At 30.2% G+C, this 14,706-nt stretch overlaps 1 protein-coding gene across 1 annotated transcript; it reads right to left on the reverse strand.

The window, feature by feature from the left end:
- Positions 1 to 6,363: 6,363 nt before the first annotated feature.
- LOC119666331 (galactokinase-like) lies at positions 6,364 to 14,653 on the reverse strand. Its single transcript, XM_038075614.1, has 4 exons — positions 14,496 to 14,653; positions 12,558 to 12,728; positions 11,951 to 12,076; positions 6,364 to 6,559 (listed from the first exon to the last, which is right to left on the reverse strand). Exons 1-4 carry the CDS (start codon positions 14,651 to 14,653, stop codon positions 6,364 to 6,366), a joined length of 651 nt encoding a protein of 216 aa, XP_037931542.1.
- Positions 14,654 to 14,706: the final 53 nt, after the last annotated feature.

Consider the following 14,706-nt stretch of genomic DNA (forward strand, 5'->3'; position numbering starts at 1 on the left):
AGTGACTAAATTCATGCAGCATTCGTGGACTAAATTTATTTCATGGTTTACCGCAAAATACTTAAATGAAAGATGAAATAGTTTTTGATCTTTTTAAGAATTTTCTATTTTTATGTATTAACTTGGTAAAAAGTGCTGACATGTCTTTCGTTCCATGTCAATATGAAATGACATTTTCGTTGTCACACCTGAAGACCTCATAACTCTATCTATCGAAGATAAAATATCTCTGTTGACGGAGTTGGTTTGAAATCACATGAAAATGTTACTGCCGAATAATAAAACAAATATCTGAGAAGAAAGCATTCGTAATACAAAAAGGGAAGCTGGAAGGCGAACATCTCACAGCATCTGGTATTAGAGCTAACAACTCATGCTTGTCATCATCATCATTTTAATTTCTGGCACTCGTAAAGCTGTTTGCCATAATTGCCAAAGTGACAATGAGGATATTCAACAGAACGATGAAGTCAACGAAAACTGCGTCGAAAAATGGCAGGAACATAAAAAAAGTTATCGCACCAACCAACTAACCAACCAAAAGCTTAAATGAAAAATGTGGAGTATCTTCATAAGTGGCTTCACTAGAAAATATGCGCAATCAAATGATGTGAGATTGCACATTTTGTGCTTGAATGCACAAGCAAAGCGGAAGTAAAAAGTGTGGAACAGAGTGCAGTGCAAACAGAAGTATCAAGTGCTTTGTTGATGACTACAGAATATTTAATATTTTTAAATTTAAATGCAGATTAAAGATTGTTTTGTACATGTTTAATTTTTCAACGCCATTTAAAAATTCAAGTAGACTTACAGAATTACAGGCCATGTAGGGCTTTAATTGTTGTGTTAAACTCTCCAGAAGTGTTTATGCAATGCAATATTCAAACTGCAGCAAAATTCACTTTTTATTTTAACTTTTATATACAAAAAACGATGATTGTAGTAAAAGTATACTTATGCGTCATTAATTCAAGTGTGAGTCATTTTTAGAAATTAAATCTATTTTGCCATTGTGTTTTTTGGTCATTGAAATTAATAGGTCTAATATCGTTCCTAATAAAAACATGAAAATTACATATTACTATGTTTATTCCCACATTCTGTTCGCCAATTTCAAGATAAACCAACTAAAGTTAAGAAACGTCTTATTTCTTATTTATGGAAAAACAATCTTTCACCAGCTTTCTGGTGTAAGAGAATATGGATTTGTTTTTTAGAGACTATACATATAAAATGCAAAACATATATCAGCTAATATTACGTAGGTTTAACGGAAGCAAATATCAATTTCAAGAAATATTTTTAAATAAGTTAGTAAAATCAAATCAACAACAAATAAATTGTAATTGAATTAAGTTCGCACAAATCAATTTAGATTATTTACTTTAGTAAAAAGTCACAAAGGAACTAAGTTATCTAAATGTATAAAGTTTTATGCAAACATAAATGGCGTATAATACTGTAAATGTACTGAAGAACTATCTTACCAACACTTCGATCATTATGTTTAATCGCTAGGTCCATATGAATAAGTTAGTCATTACATAATAATCAACCATAACTAGAATAAGCCATTAAATAAATGTATAATAAAGCCCTGCATATATAATACTGTACGTATTATATTCACTTATATAATGCAAAAACCATATTTTTTTCATTCAAACTGTGTATATGAATATAATTTACACAATCATAGTGAGTGTTCAAATAAAAATATATAAATATGAAATGATTACCAAAATATTGATTATATGTTTAAATATAATTGCCTCACATTATTTCTCTTAAAGCAAATTAATGAAATTATGTTTACAATTAATTGCCCCACATTATTGGACAAATATCTATTAACTAAAATTGTAAATTGTATGTTTAAAATGCAAACAATCTAAAGTAAATACAGAGAAATATTTACTATAAACAAAATTGTTGAAGTTTAAAGAATTATGATTAATGATAATGATTAAAATGATATATATAGCGGTTGTTTATGCGTTGATTCTATTAGAAACACAGTAAGTAAAATTAATAGAATTCTAAATTTGAGTAACGCGACTTAAGTGCTTTGTGTATTAACACAAGTATTGTGTTTTTGCACTTACAGTCCAAAAATTATATATGGGCAATTCAATCAATAGATGCTTCCAAAGGTCAATGATAATGTCGATTTCATGACTAGATATCATGAAATAACACCTGTGTGGTTAGCCCAGAAACTACTTAATCTTGGAACGTACGCAACAATATTTTGAATCATTTTATTTTTATTTAACAATTACCCCCTCTCCTAAAAACATTCCATTTTTCTATAGCCAATAACGTAATCATAATGCTCATTGAAGCCAACCCTCGCCACATTAGGTTGACGAAAGTAAGATACACTATATTATTAGGACCTAGTCAATAGTTGTGCAATATAACAACATCTACTGGATCCTTTTGATGTAATATTCGATGAGTTGTATACTGTTTATAGCTGGTAGCTGGTTATAATAAGACCATAATTAATACGATTTAATTTTATAAACAATACAAGTGTGAGGATCGTACGCATAAACATGATCATTTACATTATTCTACATAATAAGTCCCTAAGTGACACATCGTATGGTTTTCATGGCCAATTTACATAACTTGTTAAACCCCACATATCTCAATTTCTTCTTCCATATGTTCATTTTCTCACTAAAATAAATTGGTAATCATGTAGCTTTAGCTAGCAAGAATTACTGACGCACTTCTGACATTTTCAAAAAAAGATGTACCATTTGTAGCATCATTTCGAACATTTTTATTAATGCAATGGCTTTTTGGTATTTACCTTGGAATTTTTACTGCACCAGATCCACGAAGCAAAGAAGATTATTTCATAAAAAAATTTGATGCCTAAATCTTTATCGAAACACTTGATATGAGAATACTTTTAATACGTTCAGTGATGTTAAATAAACAAAATTGTAAAATGACAAACCCTGTATTGAACATACGACGGCTTGAGTGATGGATCTGTTTAACATACTAGCATAGAATTAAAACAGGGCTGTTGAATCAGAAATGACTAAATGAATTACTTTCTATTCTTATCAAACTCAATAGTTGTGTTTTGTTTATATAATTCACAGAGCTGAAAAATGATTTATTTAAGCAGTAAAAACCTAAAATTTTAAACAGCAGTCCATTTAAAAAAATTGATTATGAAAAAAAAATAATGAATGAATTCACTAACTCGTGTAGGAATTTTAACATTTGCTGTCTCTTGAAAATGGACTTCACGAAAATCCATTTAAAATTCCATGCTGACGGAATTACCATCTCTAATTAAAATTCTAACAAAAAGGATAGAAAACTTTAACTCGCTTCTTTCTTCGAAGTTGCCAAACACGAAAATGTTTCATAAATTATTAAAAAGTAATTAAGAAACTGAAATTTCTTGTTGCACTTTTTTAGGACGAAGTCAGTTAAAAATTTATTTCAGAACAATTAGTGAAATTACTTCGAATATAGAATAAGAGATATATTTCGCAGTTGTGGATACTCAAAAAATTTATATCAGTAAATTTTTTGATTTAGTTTGGAAAATAATTACGCCAAATGAGAGTAATATTACATTTGCACCAGACAGACATAGCCCCGGGCACATTGAACTATTGTGGATAAATAAATAAATATCTTTGAAAGCATTTCTGTTTGCACTTGGTATCTTGCTGTTTCAAAAGTATCTATAACAGAGTTACAGGCGTCAATGAAATGAATTTGAAAAGCGTGTGTCAACACATGTGAACGAAATTGTGTTTGTTAGTGTAAAGCAAACGCTGCAGGATAAATGACGCCACAATCAACTATGAAGAGTAATTATATGAAACGTACTTTTTCATACATCAAAATAAAGTAGACAAACTGAAAAGATACAAAAAGCAGAAGTAGGATGGTGAAAGGTTATGTCGTTAGAAACATGCTTTGACATGTAACTGAGACGCCCACATGAAGCAACAAATTTTGTAAAAGAAAATCAGTGTCAAAAAATATAAACCATAAGAAAATTAGAAAAATATCCTAGAAAGCTTTTAGTAAAAAGTCAGAAAAATCGGAAAAAGAAAAACACTAAAAAGGCAAAGGATGGAAAAGGTATAAACAATTCAAAAGATTTAGCCAGCCTCCTTTTTTATTGGGACTAATACAAAAAGGGGGGTGACAGCATTTTAATTGTCTCCGTCACACAGTCAAAGTTAAGTTTTAAACCAAAAATTGCAATAAAACTTTTTACAAATGAAAATAAAATAAAAAAACTAAAGTAACAATATACAAAGTTCTCTGATCTACTACAATTTTTATATAGCTTGCGCCTTTTATAAAGCAACATGAAAATGTACTGTTGCTTCATATAAATTATTAAAGCTTTAAAGTCTCATAACAATGAATGCTGTTCACTCAATCGTTGATCTAATTGAAAAGTGTCAAAAAAAAAGGAAAACATTGACGTGATTTTTATAGATCTGGAAACAACATACAAAAGCAAAACATACGCACGCCCAATTGACGTCATGAATCATGGATCTCTTCACAGCATACATCTACCACAAGATAGCATGGTACATTCTTTAATCCAATGACACTGTGCTGATACTAGTTTGATACTTTGGAATGGAAACTAAGCAACTGAAATCATATCTTAGTTATCAATAAAATACAAATAAATATAAAACCGAACGGATTATTTCTACTTATATTAATTGAAACATTGATCTGTATCTAAGAACAGCTATCCACAAATTAAAGTACCTCGTTTCAATTTTAAATGAAGAACTTAGTATAGATGATAAAGCAATTTGCAGAATAAGCGCATTATGGTTGTGTGTTGTGTAATAAAAATTTAAAAAAAAAAACCTGCAAAGCACAAATAGGATCTATCATGATTTATGATAATGAATTTTGAGCCACCCAATCTAAACATAACGCAAAGATGCTTTGCTAGTCATCAGGCACCGCTTAAACAACGTACGAGAGCAAGAAGGGTAATCGGGAGACCCATCCGCAGGGGACATTTTGAGCTAAATTTGAAGATGGCGCCAGTTCCTTATGCAATTTCATTATAAGAACACGATTTCTGTTGTAAAATTATGCTACTTGCTTTTAAAATACTCTTTATATTTTATTGTTAAGTTCAACAAAAATATAAATATTTATTTGCGCCTATAGGATTTAACTAAAATGTTCAGGTCTATTATTAGAACCTTTTTTCATTTCTTTATCTTTGGTGTTGGCATTCTCATTATTAGTTGTGGTTTTATTTTTATTACTTGTCCTCGGTATTCATTGCTGCGTAAAATATATTTCTGACAGAATAAAAACCAACCATACAATTGCACTATACATAAAAGAAAAACCAACAAATTTGCAACAACAACAATGCTGTTTTGCGTACTGTATGAATTTGTTTGTTTGCAAATACGCAGAACAGATGCATTGTGGTAGCCGTGCATCTTAACCCCTAATCATAATAATAGATTGCAATTAAATGAATATAAATTGAAATTTTGCTAGGTAATTATGGGTTTGCGGTGTTTCTATAAGTAGGCGAAGACGAAAGTAAATGTGCTTAGTAATGAGTGCATTTTCAATGTGTATATGATTCATTTAAATACTAAATGATGTTGTGGATTAGTTTTAGAATTTTTATCACCAAGATTTAGTGATTTTTTCAGACTTAACAATTACAAATTATCCTAAGTAATTTACTAATTAATTAATTAATTGAACATTAAAATAATTGAATTTAGTATATTTAAATCAATTAAATTAAAATTAACACTGCATTACAGAACAGATACTAAAATCGTTAGTTAAACAATTTACCTTTGAAAAGCTTCTTCAATCTCTTAAGATAATCTGTCAAGACAACTTTCCCTGTATCTTATTCAAAGTAAAAAAAAGATTTGAAAAACTCGATGTTTACGTAGATGTGTGTGTGTGTGTGTGTGTGTGGAAAATTGTCAAGAATTCACTTCAGGTCAACTTTATGCAACTTATAGGTAAGCAACAACAAGTTTAAATTGGTAGCATCACTTTACCGAAAGTGTGAGCGTTTTCTTAGACATCACCTCTTGGCACGTCTGAAGTGTTTTCACCACTTCAACAAGAAGCAAACAAGGCATTTTGCATATTTAGTACTTCACTGTGCATTGCCATGTACAAAAGCCAGTGAACACCAGAATTTAAGACAAAATGACAAACTCACACAATGAGAATCGTCTTAACTGCAGCACTTAAACGGCAGATGCAGTGGTAGTAGCAGTGGCACTGGCACTGGCACTGGCACTAGCACTGGCTCTAGCAAAGGTGGATGTAGATGTAGTAAATGCATTAATTACCTGACAAGCTGCTTTCTGTTGCGTCTCTATAGCTCTTCAGCGCCATTAACTCGAGTGCCTGCATGCATTGTGCGCGCCTTTTTGGATATTCACTCTTTGATAACTCATGCCGCACACCTGAATTACAAATTAGAACCACGAGGTCTTTTTCACTGGCAACAAATGGAATTTGGTATGTTTCCAACGATCTGCAATTAAAAGGATTAACAAAACTTATTTTAAATCAGCAACTGGTACTGCTGCTCAACCAAATCCAACGGTTCATTCTCTATAATTTGTATGCAATTTTGTAATGAAATAAAATTCAAATTGAATATAATGATGTGTCTGGGGATTACTATAAGCCCCCACATATACCAACCATATATGGAATAGAACAATGCATTAGTTTGCATATGAGCTGAGTATGATTGCAGAATGAAAGCCTCAAATATTTATACTCAGCGTTGGGAGTATGTGCGCTATCTGAAGTTGAAAAGTTGCACCTAGACAGCAAATGCAGCGCTAACGAAATAGTTACCAAATATTTTTTGCTTTCTGGTTTTTGTGCAGGCCATCTGCCATTTATATCAGTGTTTGAATTTTGAAAACAATAGTATCACTTGCTATTCTTTACCAAACCCACTATTTCAATTAAGCTTTTGCAACTGTAACTTTATACTATTGAATGTAAAATGTCCTTACCATTTGCTCCGGTAATCCTTGCTTTGTATGTGCATACCATTAGGCAAGGCAAGGCATTGTAAATTAAGTTTATTGTATGAAAATGATGAAGTGGGGTTAGATACCCCAGACAAACTTGGATGCCATTTGTAAAAGTAACCTTACTGCTCTTCCTTCACCTGAACTACTAAAATAATACTCGTAATTTGCCTACCAAGTGTCCATTTTTTATCAAAAAGCAAATAAACTATTGGAGTTTTTCAACTAATAAAACCTAAACTTTTTTGTACACACACTTGGTTTAACTGCATAATATGAATGGGAATGCATTATTTGCAACTGACGAAACTAATTAAATTAAATTTTATAAAGGAAAAAAAGATACATAATTCACATATTGAAACTAATGAGACATAATTAGCAGCTTTATATATGAGATTATTATTTAAGAGGAAACTACAGAAGTTGCTTTGTATGTATAAATACGTAGTTATTATTATGTATTAAAATTGTAGAAGGTTTAAACGTTACTTATACTTATTTTCACAAACTTTAAAATAAACTTAAAATAATAAATAATAAATAAAATAAGAACAATAACGGAGTTTGCAAAGTGTTTATAGCCTTATATACCTACTAAGACTATGAAAGATAACTACAACCTAAGTAGCCGCTTCAAAGCATAATTTTATTTCTTATAAATATCATTTCATAATATTTCTTAATAAGGAAATGTGTCAATAAGTTGAAGAATGATCAGCAGTTATAATAACACCTGTACGTTTTTCTAAATATCCTTGGCACTAGCAATCTAATATACAGGTTGTTTCGGGTTATAGTGTATTCTTTTCGGAGAAGACTATTTTGGCCCAGTAATAAAACCATCGATTGAAATAGAGCTTGTCTATTAATAATATTTACCAAGAAATAGGCCATATAAAAGACTTCACCCGAAAAAACATGTGGACAAAAAATCCCCTAGAGAAGCACAAAAGAACCAATCAGCTCAAGTTGTATAAAAATTTTAAATCCTTTATATATATTATATGCCTAACAAATGTTGTTAACATGAGTTCGGAAATTATGGTGACTCAAACTTAATATATTTTCACCCACATATAATTTGTGTATGTCCTCCATACTATTCTTTCTACTGCTACTTACTTCCAGTTTGCTGCTTGCATTTTTCATATGACTTCCACTATACAGTCGAGTCACCTATGGTAGAACTATCCTTGCGCAGATCTATTTCTTATCTGCACTATTCTTAAGGCATTATACACGCAAGACATTACATTTTTATGAATCTCATCACATTTTCTTCTATAGATATATCACAAACCTCCTAATTGTTTATTCTTCTACAGTCTCACTTACATCACGGTACGGGCCCTACATTATTAGTATAATTTTTTTGTTCAAAAATGTGTAATAGAGTCTAATCTGTAACTGTATTCCAGCACTTCTCTAAACATTCTTAAAATAGATTCCACAATGTGTTGTTACCAATCGACTGTTCTACCACCATTCGACGCTAGTACTACGTAAATACTCAAATTGTTCTGCATTCCATTAAATCTCCTTTAATAATAAACGATGTTTTTAAGTTATTTCGCAATTTTAATTTAGTCTTTAATGATGATCGATGTAGCATTATTGGCATTTGTTTTCAGACGTGATGTTAGTTCATATTACTCCTTACTCATCTTCAGAGCCGATATTTGTAAGTTGTAACTCTTTAAGACTACGTCTGTTTATAACAAAAAACTACATCAGCATTTTTTTGATATCCTAATTTATTTTGAGAGCAAATTGCATATATATTTATATATTATTCTGACGAAAATATTTAATAGGTTCAAATGTAAGGAACTACATATTACTGAAACGAGAGTATAAAGAGCGGATATATAATTCGGAACAAATAAATAAAAGTCACATAATATAAGGAATTCTAGCAAAAACAATACAAAGACAAATGCAATTACTTACTTATAATTAGATAGTGATAAAGTTCCTTCATAAATTTCTAAATATTTGTTCTAGTATTCTTTGACTTCACTACATATATAATATAAAAATTTAATTTAAAATATGTGCATCCTTTTTATGTACTCGTATTATATAAAAAATGCCATTGTAGTTTTTTGGAAAACTATAAGAAACTTGGAAGTTTGCTCGTTGCCAAAATAAATAAAAGAAATAATATCATCACAAATTTGCCTTTTTACGCCGCTGAATATTAAGTTCTCTCATGTTCCTGACATTTTGTGTATGGTGCAGCGGTTACGTCGTCAACATTGCAGAAATAAAATAGAATCAGGAACTGTTGCAAAAGTACTACATCGGCTCCCAACAAAGGCGAATTTGTTCAGAACATTTTTTATTTGTTTGACAGTTTTGGGTCGCGTGCAAATTTCTTTTCATAGTCGGGCTTCGTTTTATTTTATTCAAGTTTGCGTGACAAATTTAAAAATAAAAAGAATTTCTAATTCAATGTAATTTCTGCTCTAAAAAGGAACTTGAAAAATGATGGCAAGTGTTTGTTGCAGAAGTTCTGACAGAAAGGATATTATCATTGCTTTGCTCAATCAGAAAGCACCGAGTATAATATTCGCAGCTTTTTGCTTATAGTGTTTTAATATTTGGTGTATTCTGCTAAGGACAGGACTTTTTTTTTATATATACTCTTATATACATAGTATTTTGCATAACTATGAAAAATTTCTATTTAACTCGTATACAAAAGGTTCGATATGCATCGTAAACATAAACAAATTATAAGTCTCTAAAACAGAAAATATACTTCAATATCGTTGATGTGATACTACTATACAAATATATTTTCAATAATTTTTTTATAATTATAATTTTTAATCCAATGAACCGTAGACCGGTAGACCGTCATTAAACAATCATTATTTACTCTTTTATTATAAGAATTGGAGAAATCATTAATCATTGAATTCCAATCAATTTATAGTTTAAGAAAATTTTTAAATTTGTGTGTATATGGGTGAATCTCCTACAAATCGGGACGGATTTTGGGAAAATCTAATTTCATAAAATTACAAGACCCGTATTTCAGGAAATAATTTTGATATTCTTTCCGAATTTTGCAAACTGTACGATTTTTAAAACAATGACGCATATACAGTGCACTCTTGGTATAACCAATGACAAATTTGTACTCACATTCTGGTTCAATATTGTCTTACATCTGATGATACTATAGGTTTGAAATAAACTTATATATTCTTTATCATTTACAAGGTAAACAGGATTTCCAAATATCATTTAGTTTTACTCTTCTCTATTGTAGGGAATAATTATATAATTATGTGCTCAAAGTTTGAAAGTGATCTACATGAAGAAAGTAACATATTCATCCTTTTTGAGTAACTATTCGGAGCCGAATTATATTCTTTGTAGCCTATCGAAATATATTTTTATTTAAACTGAATTCCCTTCTATCTTCTATTATTTTCATTTAAGCAGTATAAATTCAATAACTCACACAATTTTGTACTTTAAATAATTTTTCGTGGTCATTTTATAATTTTATACCCCTGTAAGCATCATCGTTTGTAACACCACCCTACTATCACCTTCCCAGTGTGTGATTTTTTTTTAACACCCGCTACCTATAGGATAACAAATCACATCATGTGTAATATATTTGACCTGTCCCATAACTGAAAAGAAGCAATTTCTGAAGTTATCCCTTAATTTTTTCCTTTAATGCGAAACAACTTAATTTGGAATTTAGATGCAATCGAATAAAAGTAATACCATGAAAAGACTCCTAACAGCCCAGCAATTGCCTAAAAAAGTAAATGTATCACATAGCCCATGAGTTTTTAATGCTTAACATTTTTCCAGAATACCATATACCGAACTCCTAATTTCACCCTTTGAAGGTGATTCCATTAGAAATTATTTTTATGTGTTGTTACCCCCACAAAATTTTTGGGACTTACAGCATTTTTTTTCTTGGTAACAATTTTCTTAAAACTTACTCTCACTCTATTTACAACTGTTATGAGAACTTCCATACAGATTGGACTCCAAAAAAGAATTTCATATCAAAACAAAAAAATTTCCAGTACCTTATATTTACAATATATCATTTCAATGTAATTATAGCGGAATGATTGTTAAAATATTATAACAAAATTGCCGACTAGACTCATATCATTGAATTTGAAAGAGTAGCTTTTTATTTGATTTATTGACAAATCTATTCAAATCCAAAACCCAGGACTTCTTTTGTTAGAATAACCAAGTTAAGCCTATTTAGATATGGTAAGCCTTGAGTATATGTTAATTGTTTTTCTAAATCTCTACTGCTTTTAATACCAGCCAGATATGGAAATAAAGAAATATTTACTTAAGTTATTGGATTTTCATATCATGAGTTTGGGTCAGTTTGGTCATGTTGACGTCATTATGTCATACCAACTTTTAAATTTACAAACATAAACTTATAACTTTAACAAATAACTCACATTATTTAAATTGTATTATATAAATTATATTATATTTACAATTATATATTGTAAAATCAATTATTTCAGACATACCCAGAGAATCCACACCCTATGTAAAGAGAATTTGAAATATGTTTTCGCCTTTATTGACGATTTTTTCTTTTCTTTTAAATGTATGGATGAGTGTTTGTTCTTTCTTTTGAGTGCTAATTATTAACATATAAAAATATTTTCTTACAGTTACTCCATAAACAATTTCGTCTTGAAATCATTTCCTCACGAAACCTCAATATTTTAAATGCACCCCTAAGCTATGATTTATTTAAAAGACCAAATATTATTCCCTAAAGATCTTCATATCAGATTTTCATGAATTTCTACGAATGATGATTTGTATTTCAAACATTTATTTTGAGTTAATCTTACCTGCAGTCCAATAGCAGAGCATGGTTCTTTTGGCCGCATACGGAAATAGTCTGGTCCATTATACCACAAGGCATTTCTACATAATTATGCTCAGCAGCTTGACAAATTAAAGCACGTTTTGCGTTACTAAAGTATAAATTTAATTTTTACAAAAAAAATAAATGGCACAAATTTTAAAATAAAAATGGTTAAAATGGTTTTTTTATATACTTTTATTCTGACTGTGGAACCTTCTTGTTAAATAATAAAACTTCAATATTTTTTATCAAACTCTATATTTCGACTCTCGTCGAGAGTCATCATCAGAATTACGATCTATAAAAATAATTATAACTATTTTTAATATAACTATTATAATTATTTAGTTATTAATTTTCATGATTAATAATGAATACATAACAAATATTATAAATTATTATAATTATCTTTATAGATCGGAATCCTGATGATGACTTTCAAGGAGAATCGACATATAGAGTTTAATAAAAAATATTAAGGTTTTATTATTTAACAAGAAGGGACCTACAGCCAGAATAAAAATATATAAAAAAACCATTAAAATAAAGACTTTAAAATTAAAAGAAGGCATTAAGTAATTTTAATTTACCTTTCAACTTTTCGTCCTGTTAAATGCTCCAAAAATGTCAACGTAGCTACCTCAAGTGACGCACTGGACGATAGACCAGATCCAATGGGTACGTTGCTCACAATGACTGCCTTAAAACCCTGAACCTTATTGCTGTAATAGTGTATAACTCCTTTGATGTAGTTTGCCCATCTGTAAAATTGAATTACACATTTTACCTAGATACACAGCAAACTACCTCACAGCATCACTGGTATTACGTAAATGTGATGGATTAATAAACACAGCGAGTGGCTGCAGGAGGAGTGCTGCTACACAAATTTTAAAACGTCAAAGGTTAAGGTTAGTTTTTTTTCATAGGACTTTATATTGAAGTGAGATTTTAGCAGAGAAAACACTTCATTTTTATCAGTTCTGTTTCTGGCATCAGATAAACTGAGACTCTTAATTTGCGTATTTATATCATTGACTTCCTGTTTGCTATTTACTCAGTCACTACGGTTTTACCTTTGGTGGACAAATGTGCATTCATAAGAACTTTTTCAAAAATTTTAATATAGGTACACTTGAAAAAAATCAAGATGTGCGTATGTGAAAATTTGAATTAATTGTAGCATTTTTCCTATGAAGAACATTCTTTTATATAGACTGTTTGTGACCCAACAGAATTGCTGATCCCGCCAGTGTTCGTTTAAAAGCGCTATACTTAGTCTTAGTATTACTTACGATTATGTGAAATTTGTAAATCACTACTATAAAGACAAACAAAGCCATTTAGCGATAATGGTTTTAAAAATTACAGCAGTAATATAATTGGGTTCTGATGTATGCCAAATATTAGTATTCCAAGTCATTATTCCAAAGTTTTTATGAAATCACCCGTCATACAAAACTAATAAAGACAACATACAGCTGCTATATAATTCATTATTACTCAAATTGCTTGATCAGATCATTGCATTAATCTACGTTATTTTTTACGTTCACAAATCTAAAAATGAGCTTCTAATTTGGCAGGATACGAGTTCGACTCTTGGTACTTGTAGTCTCAAAAAATTATTTACGAATAATTGAATATAGATAATTCCAATAATTCCAAGACCACTGATGATCGGTATTTGGCAATACTAGAAACAGCTGTATGGTCAGCCAAAAATTCAATTAATTAAAATAATATAAAAGAATTTTTGTTGTTGTAGTTCACTGCTTTTCGAAACCTCTTTAACAATTCTCTATAAATTCTTAGAAATCCATATGAATGCCATAACACCTAATATTTCTTTTGCGGATTATTCTGCCTTATACAATAGCTATATATATATAGCTACATAAATAGCTATATATTATAATTTCGAATTATGGATTGCCAACATTATTCCCGATTTTGATATGATGTTTTTTTCAGTGTAACATAATTGTGCACCTTATCGAAATACAGTTATGCATAGTTTACCATTTAATAATTTTGTTACCAAATTTTCTACTGACTGCACAACAGACAAACTGAGTTCCGTTCTATGCAATCCCTATACAACAATTTCGCAAACAAAAGGACAAAGGAAAGGCAAACATTTGAAAAGGAACTCTTCAAAATGCAAATGTTCAGAAGGGCGAGCACTTATAAAAGGAAATAGCAATGCAGTGGCACTGAGTTTATGTGTCGCCCGGACACAAACTGACTTGTCCCCTCTTATCAGGTATACCCAGTTTGAAGCAATTTTTCCATCAGCAAAAAGCTGTAATTTCAAAATTAAACAAAGCAACTGAAATTATCAACATTTTCAACATAAATTGGAGCAAATATGTCCAATGTGAATAGAAAAGAAGAGCTATTTCAGTTGTTAAGTCCCTAGAAATAATGAGAACTGAGCAAAGCAATTATGGAAGAAATTAAAATTTAAGTACTTTAAATTGAACTTGAAAATACTTTAAGTTACTTAAAGTTTTTATTTAACTTACTTAGTCTTGCCAGGCTCCATATTCGTCAAACTGAATTTGGCACGAGCTGTCTCCTTGTTTTCTTCGCAACTGGCACTACATGTAATTATATCAGCCTCGTCGCCAGGACAACGACTGCCTACAATGAGCGTCACCATCGGCAAAGCCTTAAGCATCATTTTTTGTGGAGCGCATCAAATGTATATGGAAAAATAAATAAAATAAAAAAATA

The sequence above is a fragment of the Teleopsis dalmanni genome, chromosome 1 (assembly GCF_002237135.1).
Source record: "Teleopsis dalmanni isolate 2A chromosome 1, ASM223713v2, whole genome shotgun sequence".
NCBI lineage: Eukaryota > Metazoa > Arthropoda > Insecta > Diptera > Diopsidae > Teleopsis > Teleopsis dalmanni.

Bases quoted from the DNA above. Each gene is read 5' to 3' on its own strand.
- LOC119666331 (XM_038075614.1), bottom strand. From the start codon at position 14,653: ATGATGCTTAAGGCTTTGCCGATGGTGACGCTCATTGTAGGCAGTCGT. The intron at 12,729-14,495 runs GTAAGTTAAATA...TCAATTTTACAG, and splicing joins ATGGAGCCTGGCAAGACTAA to ATGGGCAAACTACATCAAAG. The intron at 6,560-11,950 runs GTAAGATTAACT...TTTTAATTGCAG, and splicing joins GCTCTGCTATTGGACTGCAG to ATCGTTGGAAACATACCAAA.